The sequence below is a fragment of the Anas platyrhynchos genome, chromosome 2 (genome assembly GCF_047663525.1).
Source record: "Anas platyrhynchos isolate ZD024472 breed Pekin duck chromosome 2, IASCAAS_PekinDuck_T2T, whole genome shotgun sequence".
NCBI classification, from domain to species: domain Eukaryota; kingdom Metazoa; phylum Chordata; class Aves; order Anseriformes; family Anatidae; genus Anas; species Anas platyrhynchos.
Window position 1 is genome coordinate 58,768,057 of NC_092588.1, and position 20,214 is coordinate 58,788,270.

The 20,214-nt window shown below is 34.2% G+C and overlaps 1 protein-coding gene and 1 long non-coding RNA gene across 3 annotated transcripts in view; both read left to right on the forward strand.

The window, feature by feature from the left end:
- Window positions 1-20,214, forward strand: part of DOK6 (docking protein 6) — a 251,284-nt gene that overhangs the window by 218,892 nt on the left and 12,178 nt on the right. Inside the window, exon 8 of one of the 2 annotated variants that reach the window (XM_072034808.1) lies at window positions 12,002-14,310. The exons of the other annotated variant lie outside the window; for it this stretch is intronic. Coding sequence (XP_071890909.1) covers window positions 12,002-12,054 — 53 coding nt within the window. The 3' untranslated portion in view covers window positions 12,055-14,310. Of the gene's footprint in view, window positions 1-12,001; window positions 14,311-20,214 lie in introns of those variants that run through there. 2 annotated transcript variants of the gene reach the window in all.
- Window positions 3,583-7,151, forward strand: LOC110351367 (uncharacterized). The gene is made up of 3 exons (XR_002398703.4): window positions 3,583-3,806; window positions 4,400-4,529; window positions 4,993-7,151. It is a non-coding gene; the product is annotated as an uncharacterized lncRNA (long non-coding RNA).

Consider the following 20,214-nt stretch of genomic DNA (forward strand, 5'->3'; position numbering starts at 1 on the left):
TCTTTTCCCCAATATTTTACTTTCTTTGACCGTGGATCCCATGGCACTAGGTGAATGGAATAGAAAGAGGTGAACTCCCATGTAAGCCTAAATGTGTCACCAAATTTAAACTGTTCTGATTTGGGTGCATTCCTTTATGGAGATTTAAAATTTGTTCTTTCCTACACCACATATTTCCAAATTTCTAGTTCGTCTGTGATCCTTAGATTCACAGCAATGAGCACTGAACAGGAGAGTGAGTGGCTATGTCGACAGCCCATGCTGAGATTCAAATGGCAAGTCACTACCCTTTCTCCTTCCTTCCTTCTGTCAGTACTATGGTTATATCCATACAGATCAAATCTTGCAGACAGGCGTCTGTACTTCAGGCTTAGAAAATATATATTCAGCCACTGAGTGAAGTGACTGAATAGTGGCAGAGGTTTTTCATTAATCCTCTGTTACATTGCACTCTTCCAGAAGCTCTAACAGAAATAGTGGGTTCCACAAAGCATCATCTAAAAAACCTATACAACTGTGCATGTACACAGCCACATATATTTCTACAGAAGGAAATAAATTACCCCTATGAATGATGCATTAGATCTGCATTTGGAAATGAGATTTCAGGACTAGATTTTGTGAACTTGTTTTTCTTTTGATTACTCATCTGGGTTATGAGATATGTTCATTGGTCTTTGTCAACCACTGTTAAATAGTTCTGAACTGACAGGATACCTAGTGAATCTACACTTACCATTTATACTTTCTTCTTTCTTACTCTTTCTTCTGGACAAAATTTCAGGTGTAGGTGTTCTTACTGGAACAGGGGAGATTGTTTTAAACTGCAGGAATTTTATTGCTACAAAATTCCAGCAACTTCTTCAATGCTGTAAAAGATTTTCACCTATTACAGTTCTGCAGCTGAATGTATCACAGCTCAAAGCCAGGTGGCATATGTCTTGTGACTGTACACTCTTATAAATACAGTACAGCAAAAGCCTAAGTGGAAACACATCTTTTTGAAACCATCTGTTCTTACAGATATCTGCAACAATAAAGAAAATTAAGACTTTAAATGTTGCTATGCTGTTTTAAACCTTAAAGGCATTTCTTATAGGTCTCTCATTGCATTCTGAAAAGCTCAATTTGTTTCACTTATAAATAGCTTAGCTGCCATGTTTGTTACTGTTATGTTTATGAGCTTATGAATTCATGAGTTTATGTATATGAAAATTTGACTATGGCTGATGTACCTATATGTGAATATTTATAAAACAGAACCTTTGTCATGCTGGAAAGTGCTGGATTGCTCTCAGGTAAATATAATTTTTCTTTGATTGCACATTTTATAAAAATCCACAGTGTGAAACCGTAAAAATACGGTATTCCTAAGTTTACATATTTAGTTTGTACTCCTTGATTGGTGCAGTCTATAGGATCAGAGACTTTTGCAGTATTATTTTAAGCCAGATTTCTTCTAAACTAAACTTCGAGATTGCTACTCTCAGAAATTCAAGATGCAAACCAATATATGAAATGACCTTAGGCATTTGGGCCTGCCAGTCTGACCTCAATACTGGGGAATGTTGTGGAGAGAATCAATTTGAGTACCATCATAAAGCATATTAAGGACAGCTGAATGATCAGATGCAGACAGCATAGGTTTTTGAAGGGTAGGTCCTGCCTGACTAATCTAATCTCTTTCTATGACAAGATGACCCACTTAGTAAACAAGAGAAAGGCTGTGGATGTTGTTTGCCTTGATTTTAGTACAGAATTTCACATAATCTCCCATGATGTTCTTCTGGAGAAACTGGCAGGACATGGCTTGGACAGGTGTACTATCCACTGGGTGAAGAACTGGCTGGATGGCAGGGCTCAAAAAACACAGTGAATGGAGTTTAATCCATAAAGTTGGTGGATGGGCACCAGTGGTGTTTCCCAGCGCTCAGTATTGGGGCCAAGTTTTTTTAACATTTTTATTAATGATCTGGATTAGGGGGTTGGGTGCACCCTCAGTAAGTTTGCAGACAATACCAAGCTAGGCAGAATTATCGATTTGCTTGTAGGTAGGAAGGGTTTGCAGGGGGATCTGGATAGGCTAGACTGATTGGCCTAGTCCAATCACATGAATTTCAGCAAGGGTGTGCTGGATCCTGCACTTGGGTCATAATCCCATGCAGAAGAACAGGCTTTGTCTAGAAAGTTACTCAGCGAAGAAAAGGGATATGGGGGTGCTTTGACTGAAAGTGAGTCATCAGTGTGCCCAAGTGGCCAAGAAAGCTAATGGTATCCTGGTCTGCATCAGAAATAATGTGGCCAGAAGGACTGGGAAGTAATTGTTCCCTTCTACTTGTCCAGTGTGAGACCACACCTCAAGCGCTGTATTCAATTTTAGGCCCCTCATTACAAGAAGGCTATTACGTTGCTTGAGTGTATAAAGAGAAGAGCAATAAATTTGTTGAAGGGACTACAAAACAAGTCTTGCTAGTTTGCTCCTACTCTGGAGAAGAGGAGGCTGAGAGGAGACCTCATGTCTCTCTACAAGTACCTGTAAGGAGGGGTTGCAGCAAGGAGGGTTTCAGTCTCTTTTTCTCAAGTGACAAGTGATAAGACACAAGGAAACAGGCTCAAGTTGTGCCCAGGGAGGTTTAGATTGGACATCAGGAAGAATTTTTTCATGGAGACAATGGTCAAACATGAGAAGGGGCTGCCCAGGGAAGCAGTGGGAGCCCCCATCCCTGAGGTATTTAAGTTTAGTGATGGCACTCAGCAGGTGAGGTTGATGGTTGGACTTGGTGATCTTGAAGGTCCTTTCCAACCTGGATTATTATACAATTCTGTGTTTCTATAAACAGTGCCATTCCTGAAAATCTTACAAAAAACAGAAGTGGAACTGCAGCAAGATAAGCTGCAAAGTGAGGTTGTGAGCCGAGAAGGGACTGGCTCCTCAACCAGAATCTGTTTTCAAAACTCTTAAGTAATTTCTGTGGAGTCTGTGAGCAATCCTGCTGAAAGAGGTGGAATTGCACAGCTGCAGCATCAGTGTCTGATCAGCAAGGACTTCACTGGAAGTATCAAGGGGAAATCTGAAGACACTGGTTGCTCTACCCAAATGGGGAAATGCATTGAGGGAAAAGTTCCTATTAATGTTACTGACTCAGCTGCCAAGGTGAGCTTAGTTTTAAGCATCACAACAAGTTGTTGCAAGCTATTGGTTAATGAGATGTGGGGAAAAAAAAAGTCACTGATAACTGGAACAGTGATGGAGATTAGAGTGACACCTGGGTGTGCTAAAAGCTGTGTTCTGCTTCAGTGTTGTTTTGTTGATAAAAAAAATAATCCAGCTGATCAAAAATGTTTGAATCAGAATGGGGATTTGGTCTAGTTGTTTCTCAGCAAAAATCAGCCAGCATAACAGTATTGTGACATTTAATGAGGTATTGCTTTCTCAGGAAATTAATTTGCAGAAAAAAGTTTCCACTTTACAGGTGGGACTAGTTTGTTCTCATCCAGATGCTTTATATAAATGGTACACTTTTCTGGTGCATGGGGGGGGGGGGGGAATAATTTTAAAAAATCATCGTAATACAGTTAATTAATATTCACAGCTTTCAGCTGGTGTGCTAACTCCTCATATGGCAGTGGGACATTCTGCTAAGTGCTGTGAAATGACAGCAGTTGTGATAAATGTAGCTTAGATATTAAAATATTTTAGGCAGCAATGGTATTCCAGCTGATAAAGCACCTGTTTAAAATAATGGTTTTATTTAGAGTTTCTAAGACAGGTAAACAACCAAAGGAGTCCATCAAACACACTACAGGTAATAAAATGGTTAACAGGTGTGTCACAGCTTGCTATACTTCAATATATTTCTCTTATTTCCTTCAATAATATTTAGTATATAGTATAAAGCATCCTTTTTTAGTGAGTCCCCTTTAAATGTATGGGCATTTGAGGAGCACGTAATAGTGCTCATTTTTTTTTCACCTGAAATATGATCTGCTTATATGAAATAAAGCCAGCTTAGAAAAAAATGCTATGAGACAAAATCAGTAAAATAGTAAAACTTAAAATATTCAAAATCTTCTAGAATATTTTTAGGATTCTTAATATTGCATTATACATTTACCATAGATCACTCTTAGTGGAAAGTGTATATATGTGAGATATTGCTGATAAAGTTAAAAGACAAGTTATGGAGTCATGGAAGTATGGAAATATTGGATATAGATAATAATACTAACAGGAGGAAAGTAAGAAAAGGCTCTGTTTAAAAAGGTGTTTTCTTTCTCACTAAAAAGACTCCATTCCTGTGCCTTACCTCTGACCATCAAGAGTAAGGCAAGTAGCAGAGAGATTGCTATTACTACAGAATAATGAAAAGAATGTTTTGCTCTCTGTATGATATTCTAGGAAAAAAGATCAGAAACCTGGAAACTTCCTATTCTTGCACCCACTGCATCACAGTTGCATTAAGCAAGGGACAGAATTTTTTCAGTGGTTTGGTTTCGTAGTGCTCATCATTTGAAAAGGTTTCTATTTGGTAAGTTAAAATGCATGTATATACTAGGTTCCTGTTAGGAAAATATAGGGCACTGAAAAAAAAAATAAAAAGAATGGATCTGGTGCAATGTTAGGTGCTTACAGTAGTTTTACAGAACCTGATCAAAGGGTGATACTCAGTCAACCAAAAATCACATCTTATTTGTGGGGGGAAAAAAAAAATATATAGCATATGCTATAGAGGTCCCTTCTCTTCCCAAAGGAAGGGACTGCAAGGTATTGTGACACGTCTGCTGTTTTTTCAAGGCAATTTATTTAAAAAATTAAGAATAATATCTCGTAGAAATAGTAATGCTGCCTTGTCAATGTGCTCCTTGCTGCTACTGCTTCTTCATTTTTGCTGTTATAGTTGTAGTGGTAGAATGGTGCATCTGTTTTTAAACTGTTTTAATCTGTTTTTAAACTTAGTGAAAACTTTTATTTCCATCCTTTATTTGATTCAGGTGATACAATGTAATGCATCATGGTGGTCCAGTTGCCTGAAACATTGCTCCTTAACCCTTCCAGCAAAGACTTAAAAACTGGATCTCTTCTTGCTCATTTCATCCTGAAATCCCTGAATATCTTCTGGAAAACACATTTATGGGAGCAAAGCATATGTTCTCAAAGCCTTCAGCAGCAGGCCTGAACGTCTTCTGAAATTCTGATAGCTCCCCAGAAATTCAGTTCCTGATTATCCTCTAAAGCAAATGGACAGAGGGGTTCTATGCCACAGAACAGTTCTTTTTTTAGCATATGACTGTTTCTATGAATTTATTTAAAAAGCAGTAATGTTTGTTTATTTTTTTTTCCTTTAAAAGTGAATTAATGAAGCCAGGGATTTTTATAATGGTTATACACTGGCTGACATTTTGAGTGTCTACAACAGTTTCTGAGTTATTTTAGAGGTTTCTATACTCATGCCTTTATTTCATTAGCATTCATCCTAAAGAAACAAAAGTGGAAGTAACTAGCTGTTACTAGAAAGATATGAAACCTTAAAAGAATGCGAAGATTTCATTTTGTGAGAGACAAGGCTCTCCAAAAAGGATATAACACTCCTTCCTCTGTGAATTAGTTCTCACATTATCAGCTGCAAGACTATACAAAGAAAATTATTTTAGCTTTAGGATTTAAATATGGTGATTTTATGATGCAGAATCGATGTCCTGAGTAATCAGGATGGAGGGATGAAGCAGTCATCACCAATGTGAGCTATAACTTAAAATATTTCAGTTCATGCTCTTCTAATCATATAAATCGTTTATATTTTGTTGTTAATAGCATACCTGTTCTATGAGAGTTATCTCACACTTCAGCTGTTGCAGCGTGAGGACTCTTCTAAGAACTTTATTCTGTTTAAACAAGTGATGAGTAAAATTCCTCACAATTACTGATTTTTGATTATTATTTCTCCAGGGAGGAGAAGGCTATAAGATAAATTGAAAGTAACTGGAAAAAAAACATTGACTTTCCTCTTTATTTTATGAAATTGCTTTGTTAGGTATTTTTTGCTTTTTTTTTTTTTTTTTTTCCTTAAAAACTGTCCTCAATATGCTCATAAAATAGAGGATATATATTTTTAATTTTAGTTTGGCTTTATGCTTGCAACCTAGAGCCAGTACCTTATACAGCACGGTTTTGCAAGCTGCCATTTTTCTTTAATGCAAAAGTATGCCATCATGTTTCGTTAGATTCAGTGCCTTCAAAGTAGTTTCTGCTAAAGTTACGCTTTTTCTTTTTAAATCACAGTTGATCGCCAGCTCTCTAAATTCCCATTTCTTGTCCTTCTGAAACACTATTTATATGCTATTATTTTTCCCCTCCATTTAGAGTTGCAATAATAAACTTAAAATGTTATATTCAAGTTAATATTTTCTGCAGTGTTCATGAAGAAGTAGTGCTGTAACTCAAGAATATCGTATCTCATATCGTATGCTTCTACATTATACGCTGCTCTGCTGTAATATTAACTGAGAATAGAAACAGTAAAAAAAGCAACAAGACAAGGCAATGGAAGGACAGAAGGCAAAGTTGATTTTAGTCTCTTTTGTGTTTGAGTGTATTTGGAGCAGCAATACACAAAAGGCTGCTCTGAATTTCACTTGCTCTGTTGATGCCAATAGCTGAAAATTGCTGGAGTAGTATATGGTCTAGCCATATACAAGAAATTATAGCCATACGCATAAATTAAATGGTAAAGTGGAACCCTGAAATCCAGATTTCATTCAGATACGATGAAATAAGTCTTTTATGTTACTTCTCTTTCTCTTCTGCTGCTGATGGCTCCGTGTTGTCTTGCCCTTAGCTAATCAGCTACCAAAGACCTATGTCTTTAACGCTGAACCATCTTGAGAGAATCATCATTGTTCACTTTCTGTTATGCAATACTACAGACACTCACAATGAAGTTGACTTCTGCTCGTTCCTATCAAAGCCTATAGCAAAATTACAATCAGGAAAATGCCATGGTTTAACATAAGACGTTCTTTTCTCCAAATATCTGTATGAAATATAATTACTCTGTACATGGCATGTTCTGAATATCATTGTTGGTTATTGCTTTGTGCTATGGGAAATTTTTAAAAATAAAATATTTATTTCCTAGCTTACTTTAATAACATTTAACTAATGGGCACTGAGAGAGGGCATCACTTAAGAGATGATAGCTTTCTGCCCTTTCTATCTTACTTGTGCTTTCAGCATGTCAATCAATTGATCTGCCAAAATGCACTGTTTTTGTCAGAACTCTCTTCCGGGCTGCTGGGACTAAGGAAAGCTGTTGAAAGCACTGCTGCACTGCTTTTACAGTTTCTGTGACTTGGGTGGTCACAAAATAAATGCCAAAGGGGAAAAAAAAAAAAAGTATTTGATATTATTATTGTTAGTTTTGATATTCTATTTATTTTTTTATTAGCTTATTGGAAAGAAATAAGTGCTTTGACTTATGTTCTTTCTTCTGTCATCTGAGAGAAAAAAAGGAAAAGGGATGACTCCCACCTCTAGACAAAAACAAATAGTTTGACATATCTTTTTAAGATTTACCTCAGCTCATTTCCTCTAGCTTTACACAAGTTGGATGAAAATGACACAGCTTGTTCACACTGAATCACAGTGAATTCCCTTCCAGGGGGAATGCAAAAGAACATCAGTCGCATCCCTCAATGAATTACAACCATTGTTTTTGATTTCCTAGTGAGTAATTGAAGGCTTTTACAACTAGAAGAAATAATTTATAGAGCCATGAAAAAAAGAATTAACTTCTCTGAGTGCTTCATTGATGTTTTAAGGCATCTACTTTATTCCAATTAAATTTATATAATCTAAAATCACTGAACTTCTTTATTTTAATGAATAAATTATGGAGTAAAATAATTTGTTTAGCCTGTGTGAACTGCCTTGTTTCCACATATTTTATCTTTCTAATCTCTGCAAGGAAAGGAAGAATTCAAAATGCTATTAAGCTCAATGCAGACAGAAACCTCCCAGTGCCTTCAGAGGCTGCACAGAAGCCTGTCTTTGGGAAGGAGTCTAGGAGTTTTCCTGCTGGGTTAGACCTATATCCATCTAATAAACTGTTCTACCACTTACAGTGTCTACTACCAAATGCCTTAACAGAAGGCATAGAAACATTCAGGACATCTGGTATATCTGTCCCCTAAGTTATTTTTATTTTATTATTTTTTGTAATGCTTAGAGAATTTCTCAAACTCACAATAAGCCTTAATTATCTACATGTATCATAAAATCTGTTCTCTTTTTGTGTTTTTGTTTTGTTTTGTTTGTTTGTTTTTTCCATACAGTGTGTATGTTTCTCATCTGAGAATAGTAGGATTTTATTTTCAATTCAGATCAATATATATCGATTTATCTTTTGAGAATATCTGGCTAAGTAAAGATAAATGAAAGGTAAATGAATCTAATGAAATCTGAAGTGATGTTCTTAATAGCCATAAATCATTTTAAAAATATATAATACAATCTTTATTCATGGGAAAAAAATCTGTCTGGACACTGAACACAGCATGGAGATGGTAAGGCCATCAGTTAAATAACAGTGACCAGAACAGGTCCCTGTTACCATGTCAGCAATAATCATCATGTCTCTTGAGCTAGCTCAGGATGGGATCCACTAAGACGAGAATTCCAAACTTGTTCAAGATGCTTAGTTTTTACCAAGTTGATCTCAAATTATCCTGTTCAAGATGAATTTTTATACTATAATAACATTGTGTCTGAGCCCTGAAATATTTTAGATAGGCAAGGTTTTTTATTTCTATTTGATGAATCACGCATGGGTTCACCGTGAAATATGAGAAAACTGAACTAAATCCTGTGAAACTAAAGGAAGCATTAAGTTGTCATTCTTCAGAAAATAATCAAAAGGTCTGTTTGGGGCAGATGAAATACTGATTAAGAAATACCTAAATCTTAAGAGAATTGGAAATAGAAAAATTATCAATTTTTTTCTAGTCAATCTTTTATGTCTCAGTTTAAGTTTCCTCTCTAAAACATAAAATAAATTCACAATCCTAAATTACAATAGTGAATTGCTAGCCTGCAAAATTCCTTACTAGAAAAGTATAAGTATTAGGTACTTTTTCTTGTAGAACTTTACAACTTCACCTTACAAGCAGGCGTTGAACACATAACGATTGAACACATATTTAAACTGAAAAATTCTTTTGTGTGTGTAAGCTTAACTTTCTTACTGATCATTTTCAAAACTCTGCTGATTTTTTCCTTCCACAAGTGTATAAGAGGAACTTTTGCTGTAAAGATGACAGGAGAAAGACAGGGAGATTTTAACACATTTTTTTCTGGTAATTCAGTCATGATGGAAAAACATTCTATTCATATGATAATCTTCTAAATCTACAGCTAGCTATAATCATGCTTTTATTTGGTCTAAGAAACATCTTTAACTTGGTGGACTTGGCAGTTTTAGGTGAAAGATTGGACCAGATGGTCTTAGAGGTCTTTTTCCAATCTAAATGATTCTGTAATTGCATGTCATTCAGCAGATTGTCTTTGCTATTTCAGAGAGAAAGTATCACAGCATTCCTAAATTTGGAGTCACCGTTTTTCAGTAGTTCAGTTTATCCTTTTAAGTTGTTCTGGGAAGGTATAGTGAAACGTTAAGTTCTGTATTAAAGAAACTCAGGAGACCTTACATTTTAGATAAAATGTCTGCAGTCTTGAATCTTACTAGTTAAGTTTAACGCAAAACTATAATTTCAAATTGCTTTCAGAATAAACCATTGTAATTTCTTCTTTACAACTGCTGGAAAGATTTCAACTTCATGTCTTCAAGTGTTAGAAGAAACCTCTTAATCATTGCCGGAGAGCTAATTAAGCTAACGTAATATTTTCACTTTTATATGGCATCTACTATTACTATCTGGTTGTAGCATAAAATAACTTTAAAGTCCTCTAAAGAATAATTCCAATTACTATTTCATCGAAAGCTTAAATCTGAATAACAAATGGTTCCAGAAATGCTTTCAATGAATAAAAAATAGAATGAATAAAAAATAGAACATCATTTAAAAGGTATAAGTTCTAAAAGCTGTGTTTCATCCCTGAGTATATTAATGCGATCTATTGTCTTTTCTGAAGTTTGTTCATTGGTGACAGCAAATAAATAAATAAATAAATAAATAAAAGGGAAAATCTGTAGTCAGCTTAAATAACTCATTTTATTAAACTGAGGAGTACATTTTTGCCACCCACAACCCGCCCTCCTCCTCCACTTCCCAGCAAAATACACATACACAAGACTAATTCACATGTTACATATAAATGTAATGTTCCTTGAATGACAGAAGTTTTACCAAGTCCAAGATTTTTTTTCTATCTTTGAAGGATATTATCTACAGCTTGAACAGAATTTGGTCCTCAAATATATAAAAGCAAGTGCAATGACAGGATGACTATGAGGTCTGCATCAGAGATAGAAGTATAAAAACAAAGCAGCTGATGCAGCTGCTTTTTGCAGCTTTTGTGCAGTGAACAGCTCAAAGGAGACAAAGGCTGTAGTGCAAAAATTTGTTATAGTAATCTAAGACATATCTGACACCAAAATGCGTGGTCCAATTATACTTCATAACCATTTTTAACAGCAAGACATTCCTGCCTTTTCTCTGAACAGTCCAGAACTGGAGCATATCTGACTCCACAATGAAAGCCAAGCAGGCATAAAACATGGTTCAGGATTGGATTTTTGATATTTAATTGGTTTGGGTTGGGTTTTTATAAGGGTTAGTTTTGTTACCATTTATCTCCTCATTTCCCTAGCTCATCACGTGTGCAAAGAAACTGTCTGGGAGAGTCAAAGTAAGGGCTGAGCTCTACTACCACACTCATCCTGAATGCCATAGACTTCATGTTCTATGTGTTTAGCTCTTAAGTAATACTCACGTGATAAAATTGCCTGTGAAAAAATGAGAATTTGTACATTAGCTATCTATTTGGAGTGCTGTAAATCCTTCTCTCCACACCTTTTCCCATGTCAAGCAGTCTAAACTATACTGCTTGCTGTTTGTTTGTTTTTCTAATCAAAGTTGTATTTTACTTGCACTTAACTATGGTGAAAATCATACACACTCCATCCTGTCATATCAAATTTGCTCCCTGGCTTCAGATTTCATGTACTGAGTTTCATTTTATGGCAACTTTTTATAAGGTAGTTATAAATCTTTGTGAATGGAGTGTTTATAATGAAAATACTACCAAGCGAGGAAATATTGGCAACACTAAATATCAACAGAACTATAACAGCAAAAATATTGGACAGTACTAATCAATCAGCCTCCAGCAGCATTTCATTTTCAAAGGCAGTATCCTAACTACGTTACACATTTTTGTCAATGAACATTTTGTCCTTCGTATAGCTTTACATATATTCTAATATGAAATTAGAATTTTTTTATTTTACTTCACCTCTGTACTATCAATAGATTTCATGCAGTTTTTGGTAGTTGGTAGTTTTTTTGTTGTTGTTTTGTTTTGTTTTTGAATAGTGTATCCAAGGAGAAATACCAACATGGTTTGAAACGCAGTAAGTGTTTAACAGTGAAATATTCTACATCATCAAACTGATACGCAATATCAAAATTTGCATTTTTGCAAAATTTTTGGAATTTTTATCTTCATGCTAAATCCATTCCAGATTTAGGGGTTGATTTTTTTATTTTTAACATGTTAACTGATAAGACCCATATTTTGACTGGACATTTAGTTTGGCTTCGATAAAAATGCAATAAAAATATTTTCAGGAAAGGAAAAATTAACAGTGAGCTAACAAATTGGTAAAGTGGGATGATAACACTGCATGTGTAGCTACCTATTTTAAATTACTCTGGTAGATGTAATTTTCAAGGATGCAAAAGAAAATTATACTTGAAATTTATTTATGTACAGATATCAACAATCAGCTGACTCATATAGTGACTTGCTACTCTCTTCACACAGGAACCAAACGCAAACGAAGACAGCCAAGTGACCAACCAGCTTTGCCTACTTAAATACAGCAGAAAATCATTACTCGAGACAAAATAACTGAATCCACACAATTTTAGCTATCATTTGCATTTGTTTCTTATTTCACTACCTTTATATTCTTCCCACTTTTTTGTTATTCCACTAGAAAGGTATTTTTTCCCATTGGTTCATTTTGCTTGTTTCTTATGTCCCCATAAGGCAAAGTATTGCAAAGACTAAAATTATTTGATTTTTTTTTTTTAATTGGAGTTTTCCTTAGCTATTTTTTTAATTTATACTTTGCTATATGCACTTAGGATCAGAGCATTTTCTTCTTATTTCTTGTCTTTTTTTTTCCATCATCTTGTCATTTGTCAGCATTTTTAACCAATTCAAATGTTCTTTAAAGTAAAAGAAATAGTCACCTGGAATAATTTTCCCTCTGCCATTTTCTTATTTCCTTAGTATTGCTAACATGGAATGTCTCAGTACTGTGAAGATTCTGTTTAAAATGCTCATTAGGTTTTGAGCTTGAATAGGCGTATGAAATTAGCTGCATTTTGTGTAAAATAAAAATGCTTAGTCTCTGTTTACTTCTGTGGTAAATGAAATAATTTTACTTGCTTTTGGACAGACACAGAGTTCAGGAACAAAGTTATTATTCTCTTACTTAGTGGTTTATATTAGTTTCTGGTTGACTGAGTCTGTGGCTGAAAGGATGAATTAGGCTGGGGATGCTAGCCATCTTGCACGAAGTGTTCAGCCTTTTCCAGAAACTTTGTTAGGACACTCAAGATCATATTCAAGATCAAGATCATATTCAAGATTTCAGATTTCACCATTAAACTGCACAGATTTCCTCTTGGAAGCTTTTCTTCAAGGTCATGATACCTGTATCTTTCATTATAAAACAAAAGCTCTGTCCATGGTCACTTCTCTACCACACACAAATTGTATCATGTTTGATCTAGAGAAAATCACAGGTCTCCTAATATAACATGCTACTTATGAAAAACAGCTGAATGTTTTCTTTGAGTGATTTAAAACAAAGTGGTTTATCTTCTCTCAAAAATCAAAATAGCTGAAAACAAAGTATTGCATCTTATCAAAGCATAATTTGAGTTGGAAGATAGCTCTGAAAGCAATTTCATTCTGTTTCATGACTAGCTTAGATCAGCTTTGATACATCTTTTATAATTCATAATCAAAGTATCACTGAAAAAAAACAAACAAACAAAAAAACCTTTTACATAGTCTGTGAAAATGAACTCAGAAAACCCCTCTGTCCAAGAGTTTTCATCTGGCAAATTCTATTTGTTTTGAAGCAAAGTTGGACCTTAGCCTAATTCTGTGTTAAGTGGGAACACGATTATGCCTCCTTCAACTCTGTTGGTATAGTTAAGGAGCTGGACTCAGAACCGAGGGAGGGAGGAGGATTTTCTCTTATTGTAACACTAGCAAAGTGCAAAAAGATGGAAAGATGAAATCAATTAATCTCTGTAAAGACCACTGTAGTCTGTATATGGAAGACAACAAGAGAATGCTTAGTATGAACTTTCTGTCCTTATCTGCATGTTGGCTTAGAGTGCAGGAATAAAAACATTACCACTCTGGTTGGATAATTTCTTTTATTTAATCTCTCTGTGGTTCAGGCATGCAGCCATACAAATATATATTATGAACAGAATAGCACAGGAGTCACAGAGATTAAAAATATATTACTTTCTCCCAAATACGTGACATATTTTGGCTGCAGGAATAGGGGTAAAAATGGAAAAGATGTGATGCATGTAATGTAATGTAATGTAATGTGACACATGGTCAAGTAGATGGAGATGTTCAATAGTGGGCATATATATATATGACTCCTCCCTTTATAACACATTGAGGCATGGAAAGCTGGTACTATGAATAAAAAGATGTATTATTAGAAAAAATCCCTAGCAATAAATAATAAATTAAAATAGTAATAAATTAAATAAATTAAAATAATTAAATAAATTAAAAGTAGAGGGCAAGGTAAACCTACTCATCTTTGTGAAAGATGTTGTTGATGTTCTGATATTTCTACCACAAGAGCTACAGCAGCTTGTGATAGCTTGTGATAGGATTTTAAAGGTAAAATACATTTTAAATGCAATAGGAGAGCAAAGTATTTAAAAGCAATGTTTTGCAACACCCAACTATGATTAAACTATGTAGTAATCAATCTGCCTTCTAGTCGATACATCAGTTTTAGTTATGTGATTAACATAGTGTTTTTAAATACTTGCTCTTTTAGGTAGGAGTACAGATGAAAGAATGCTCATTTCTTCTGTACATAATGTTCACAGTCAATTACCTTTATTTGTAAGTATTAAAACAAGTACATGCATTTTCTTCGTTTCAAAATATTGATGTGTAAATGTACTTATCATAAAACACTAGTATTCTTGTGCCAAAATTGCAATATTGAAACCTTAATCCTTAAGATGCAACAATTTTGTAAATTCACTGCCAATTCAGCAGTCTTTTCTGAATGCATAAGTAGAATTTCTTCTTTTCTAGAGTGTGACTTGATAACAATCCCAAAAACTTTTCAGATAAATAATGGACTTTTAGTTCTGGAAAGTGGTAGGATTCTGTAACAAGTATAATCTACTCAGATACTGACTGATCTCGATGATATCCAAAAAGAATTATACATTTCACTTAAAATTCCAACAAAAATTAAAATGCTATTTGAGAATAAAACCAAAATATTTTAATATATAAGGAAGGTTGTTTGTTGGATTTTTTTATATTCACTTTCTTAATATTTCCTATATATTCTAGGAAATCAATTTAAAATATTTTGATTCAAAATTATTTTTAATTATAAAAAGTAATGCTTAAAATCTGTTTCAAAAATTATGTTTCCAAATACTTATTTTCCCTAAAAATATATATAATGAAATGAAATACAAAATTGTTTTAGAAAGTATAAAAAATGGAGCCCAGCTGTGTTCCCTGGATTTTTAATTCCAAATGCAGTTAAATTCAGGGGAAAATCTGTATGTCTTTATTTGGAATTGAAATAGACCCACGTTTTCACTTTCAATGAGTATATGAAAATCAATAAGCTGTAATGTAGTTTATGCTATTTTTCAGTTTCCATCTGCTCCCTTCCGTTGCATCTTTCTGTGAGTGACAGCATAATAATTGCTGTACCAATTAATGCCCTTCCAATCCAACTGCATCGTTACTGCAAAATAAATGTTTTGCTTTGTAGCAGTTTGTCATGCTATGAAACTTTCCTTTAGTTATTCCAATCATCTAACAGCAGAAAAGGAAAAGCTGCTTTGTCATCAATAGCTCAATAGAATACACTGTATATTCAATACAGAGAGTTGGCAGAATTTTAACCGGTATCAATTTATAAATAGGATAACAGCAATCACTTATTTTCTGCCTTAAATGAAAGTATCCTTTTTTATGCAATAATAGCCACTTAACTGATTTCAGATTGTAGTAGGGTAGTTGTAGTTGTAGTTGTTGTTGTTGTTTTTGAGAAGCAGAATAAAATGTGGACTCTCTTTCTTTGCAACAAAAGCTCTTAGAAGGATAAAAGCTTCCATTGGAAATAAGCAGTCATAGTAATTTAGTTTCTTGCAGTAAGAGTTTCATTTTTCCTACAGGACTTCCAGTGCATAGCTACAGTGCCTTTCCCATTTTGTCCTGTCTTAACAAAAATGCTACAAAGAATATTAAAGGCTGAACCATTTCAAGACACACGTCCCCATCAAAACCTTAGTACAATCTGTGGGCTTCCTCTGGTAAAAACAGGAGCTGTCACTGCTATTGGAAACGTCCTTAGAGAACTTAAATCTAGATTAAAGGCTGATATTAGTTTTGTGAACTTTTCTAACTGAGGGACCACATTTATTGTCTGGTGAGATTTGTGTGAGCAAACAACATAGAACGAAGTCCTTCTTGCTATCATTTCATTCCTGAAACATAATAGCTAATTTGTTTCATTTGGTTTCATTCACCTCCTCGTGTTTTCATTCACCTCCTCATGTTTTATCCTTTATAGATAAAACATCATCTCAGTTTCACTGTTTTCCGGACTGTTTTCTTTATCGTGAGCACCAGAATTTTCCAATGAATATTTATAAAAAATAAAAGACTGTTTTACAGTACAGCAAGTGTTTCACCTTTCATTGGTCAGCTTGCACTGACTGATTCATCAAAGTTTCTTTTCAAAAACTATGTTTGTCTATAACATTTACAGTTGTAGAGCTTTCGTCCTCATGAAGTCTCAGAGGACTCCCAAAACACAAATTTCCAAAATATCTGAATATCTAGTTGGCTTTAATTTAATGACTTTAATTTAGTGCTCATAATATCGGGAATGGAAATGCTAAGTTTTATTTTGAAAAATAAAGTTTATTATTATTAGCTAGAAAAATAATATGTAGAAAAGTAATGTAGAAGGAATGTAAAAAAAAAAAAAAAAAAAAAAAACTCCATTAGAAAACATCATTTTGTTTGTAAAGTCATCTGCTCAGGGATTAGGAAATCCCAGATGAAGTCTTGATGTGCAGCTGCAAAATACTGCTTCTTTATTTTATCTAGTGACTACCTAATGTGAGGTGCTTAAAAGGATCTGCAACAGAAGCTGATACACAGTAGTCTCTGGTCCAATTAACTTTTAATCACTGTAATGTAAGAATGTACGCATACATGAGATCTTATAGTAGAAAAGCTTAGCCACAGGGTTTCTAAAGTGATCCTGCATCAGAGACCTGAGTAGCCTGATGGCAATATAATTTGCCATCATATTTGCTTACAATTTGCTCACAGGTCCTCATTCCCTAGACAAATAATCTGGCACTAAAGCCAGTTGGAAAAGTCCTGTCATCTCTTTCCCTTGGTGGCTTGTTTCTGCTCCTCAGCTGTGCAAGTGCAAAAATTTTTAGGGCTCTCTGGCAAGCCAAATGGCCAAAGTGCTTAATTTTACAAAGCAGTCTTTCAGACAGTTGTAGTGGCACAACTGAGGGATATTGAACAGTGGTGTGGGCAGAGAAGAGGAAGGGAACATTTTCAGCTTATTTTTCTGCTACAGAAAGTGTAATGACAAACCCTACCCAGAGAGGAGAATTTTAACACGGGACTTGTATATCATAAATGAGTGCTTTAACCAGAGAATACCAGATAAGATAGTCCCTTGACTTCTTTTATTTGAAAAGAAATTTGACCTTTTTTGTTTGTTTGTTTTAGAAAAAAAAGGTTTGCACCTGTATTTTGGTTAAGAATTTGAATTCTGAATCCCAGAGAGAGAAACGTCTCCAAGTAAGCAAAGCAGCAGTAAGGGAGTTTTTAAAGCTTATCCCTGGATCCCCCCCCCCCCCCCCCCCCTCATTTAGCTGAGTACTGCAAGTTTCCTCTTAGAAGTTGTGATCGATCTACTTATATGTACATCAGTCATTGCTGTTACTAGGAAACCATTGAGTATTTCCTCTAAAGAATTGTTATAAATAAGCACCATATCAAGAAATAAGATTCTTGTGTATACTGCCTCTGCTTCCAATATAATTAAGACCAGAAAAAATCTAATTTTGCTGTAATTTGACAGGTTACATTAAATTATCTTTATGAATCATTCATACTTAATTGCTTGGGACTACAGTTTCATTGCATTCTGTGATCCTGAGAGTAAATTTAAATAAGGGATGAAGTAGACTGAATAATGCTTAACAAGGTCCTGTCCTAGAAGACAAAAGAATACATTGCTTAGGTATGCCACAGGGAAAAAATAAATAAATAAATAAATAAATAAAATTCTGATGGTGTCTTCAGGTTACAAAGTGTGTGGTAATCAAATTCCCCTTATGCTGACTTCAGAACAATAGAGAAGAGTTAGGCTATTATTCTTGAAAATGGCTGTGGTATCAAAGAGAGGCAAAATCCACAAAAAAAAAAAAAAAAATCCACAAAAAAGGAGTTCTTCTTCTTCCCTCTTAATAAGATCCCAAAATTACAGAGAAAATATTATTCAATCATGAAGCTTAGAAACATGTGGGATTTAAATTCTTTACCACAAAATTCTTACTGCTGACGTAAAGCATGACTGTGGAGACTCTCCAGGCTAAGGCTCCATGATGTTGATCAGCCGTATCAGTATTAAAATAATCTTTAGTAGGAATGCAAATAAAAGAAATGATTGTGATTGAGAATTTCTAGTGCCTAATAATAATAATAATAATAAATGATAATTAAAAAATACAAACAAACTTCTAATTTTGGAAAGTTATAGACTTGGAAGTCTTAAGCAAACCTGAAAGCCATTGAAGTGTTTCATTTTTTTTAACCACCATTATTTTTCATTGATTTTATTTAAATGTTAAAATATGTTTTGTTTTGTTTTGTTTAAAAAAAAAAGAGATGAAAATAAATATTTTGCCATTCTTTCCAAAAGTCAGAAATTCTTTATCATCCATAGCTTTCTTGTTTCATTTGAACTGAGATCTATTCTTTTCATTATTATATCCATACAGTGATGTCTTACTGTTTGACTTGAGCCTAGACCCAGTGTCTTTAATCTTTTGTCTCTGCTGAGTGTGTCTTTTAATCTTCTAATCTCTGATTGTTTCTATCTCTCACTACATGTTGTAGCAGTGTAGCAGTGTAGAAGAAGACACCCTTATTAACCCTTTTTCTTACAGAATGTCGGAATCCTATTATGAGATTTAGCAGCTTAAAAATTTCTTTTAAGGAACAGTAAGGAATGTGCTAGCAGCTGAGGCATATGTCTAGGAAATGGAAGACCTGTATTCAGTTTACTTTTTAACCTTAATAAGTGCAAATTTATCTTTGTATTCTAAGAGACTGCCTTAATAACTTATCTAGAAATTATTGGGAGCACTCTTCATTTCTGTACTAAAGCTGCAATATTCTATGGCAGCAAATTCAAAATTGGCTATATGACAGACAGTGAATGATATAAATAAACCTGAGTTAAGGGAACTCCTTTGGTTAGCAAGTGTTTTTACTCCTGCTCATTGTCACAGGATCTGTTTCTATGTTCTACACTTTTTGGATAAGATAAAAAATCATGAGAATGTAGGAAAATGTCGCATTGACATATTTTATTTATCTTTCTTAGTAAGAAAGGAAACAACAAAGATATAGCTAAACACATGGCTGGATTAAAAGTTACCTACGGCTCTTAAATATATGATTCTAATTTCTGAATAAAAAGAAAACAAGATAATACATCCTTAGAAGGAATGACAGATTTGGAACACAAAATTAAAACCTACTACTACTACTAAAATCATGCTACTTTATATGTTTAGGTTTGCATGAAACTTAATATAACTTAATATAATGGTTAAAAATTACTTGAAGTACAGCTTTTAAGACTATTCTCAATGTATTATCGGCCTTTTCAGTGCTTTTACTTTGCAGGTCAGACCTCACAACCACCACACATTTTAATTGTTCAGTGCAAAAGCTTCTCAAAACAGAAAACAGTTAAAGTTGGCATCTTAGTCAAGTTTTGATGGCCAATGTCAACTTACTCCACTGAATGAACTGTAAAATCAAACATACAAAATTCATTCTGTTTGGTCATACTCTGAAAAGGATTTTATGGCCATTAACATGCCCTTGGGAATTCAGTCTGCAGTTTTATTGTCTCCAGTGTCACTGAGATGTACCTTTTATTCTGTTTTTAATTTAGTTTTTATTTCTCTCTTGGTCCCAGTATTGCTTTGATAGACTCGTCTTCAGAGAAACTGTGATTTTTTTTGCACGAAGCAGTCAGTAACATGTTTTAGGCAAACTTTTCATGTTACAACAATTAAGACAAATTTTTAGCAAGTCTGGTAACAGCATTCTTACTTCCAGTACTACTAGGACAATCTAGAAAATTGCTAACCACTTTGAAACCTTTCAACATAAGCAGAATTCTTCAGTGTATAAGTGCATATTCTGTTAAAGGTATTCTTAGTTAGTACTGTGCTCAACAGAAAAATACTATTTTGCTTTCCTACTTATAATACATGTATTAAATATTGTTTTAAAAAGCATTTTCCAAAACCATTTTAAAACTAAGCTTCAATATGCATTTCCAAAATCTGGAGAATATACTTTGCATGAAGTTACACCTGTTTAGCTACTAATTATGTCTCAATTTCAAGAGGGGATTTTGAAATGGGCAAATAATCAGGGTACAAAAT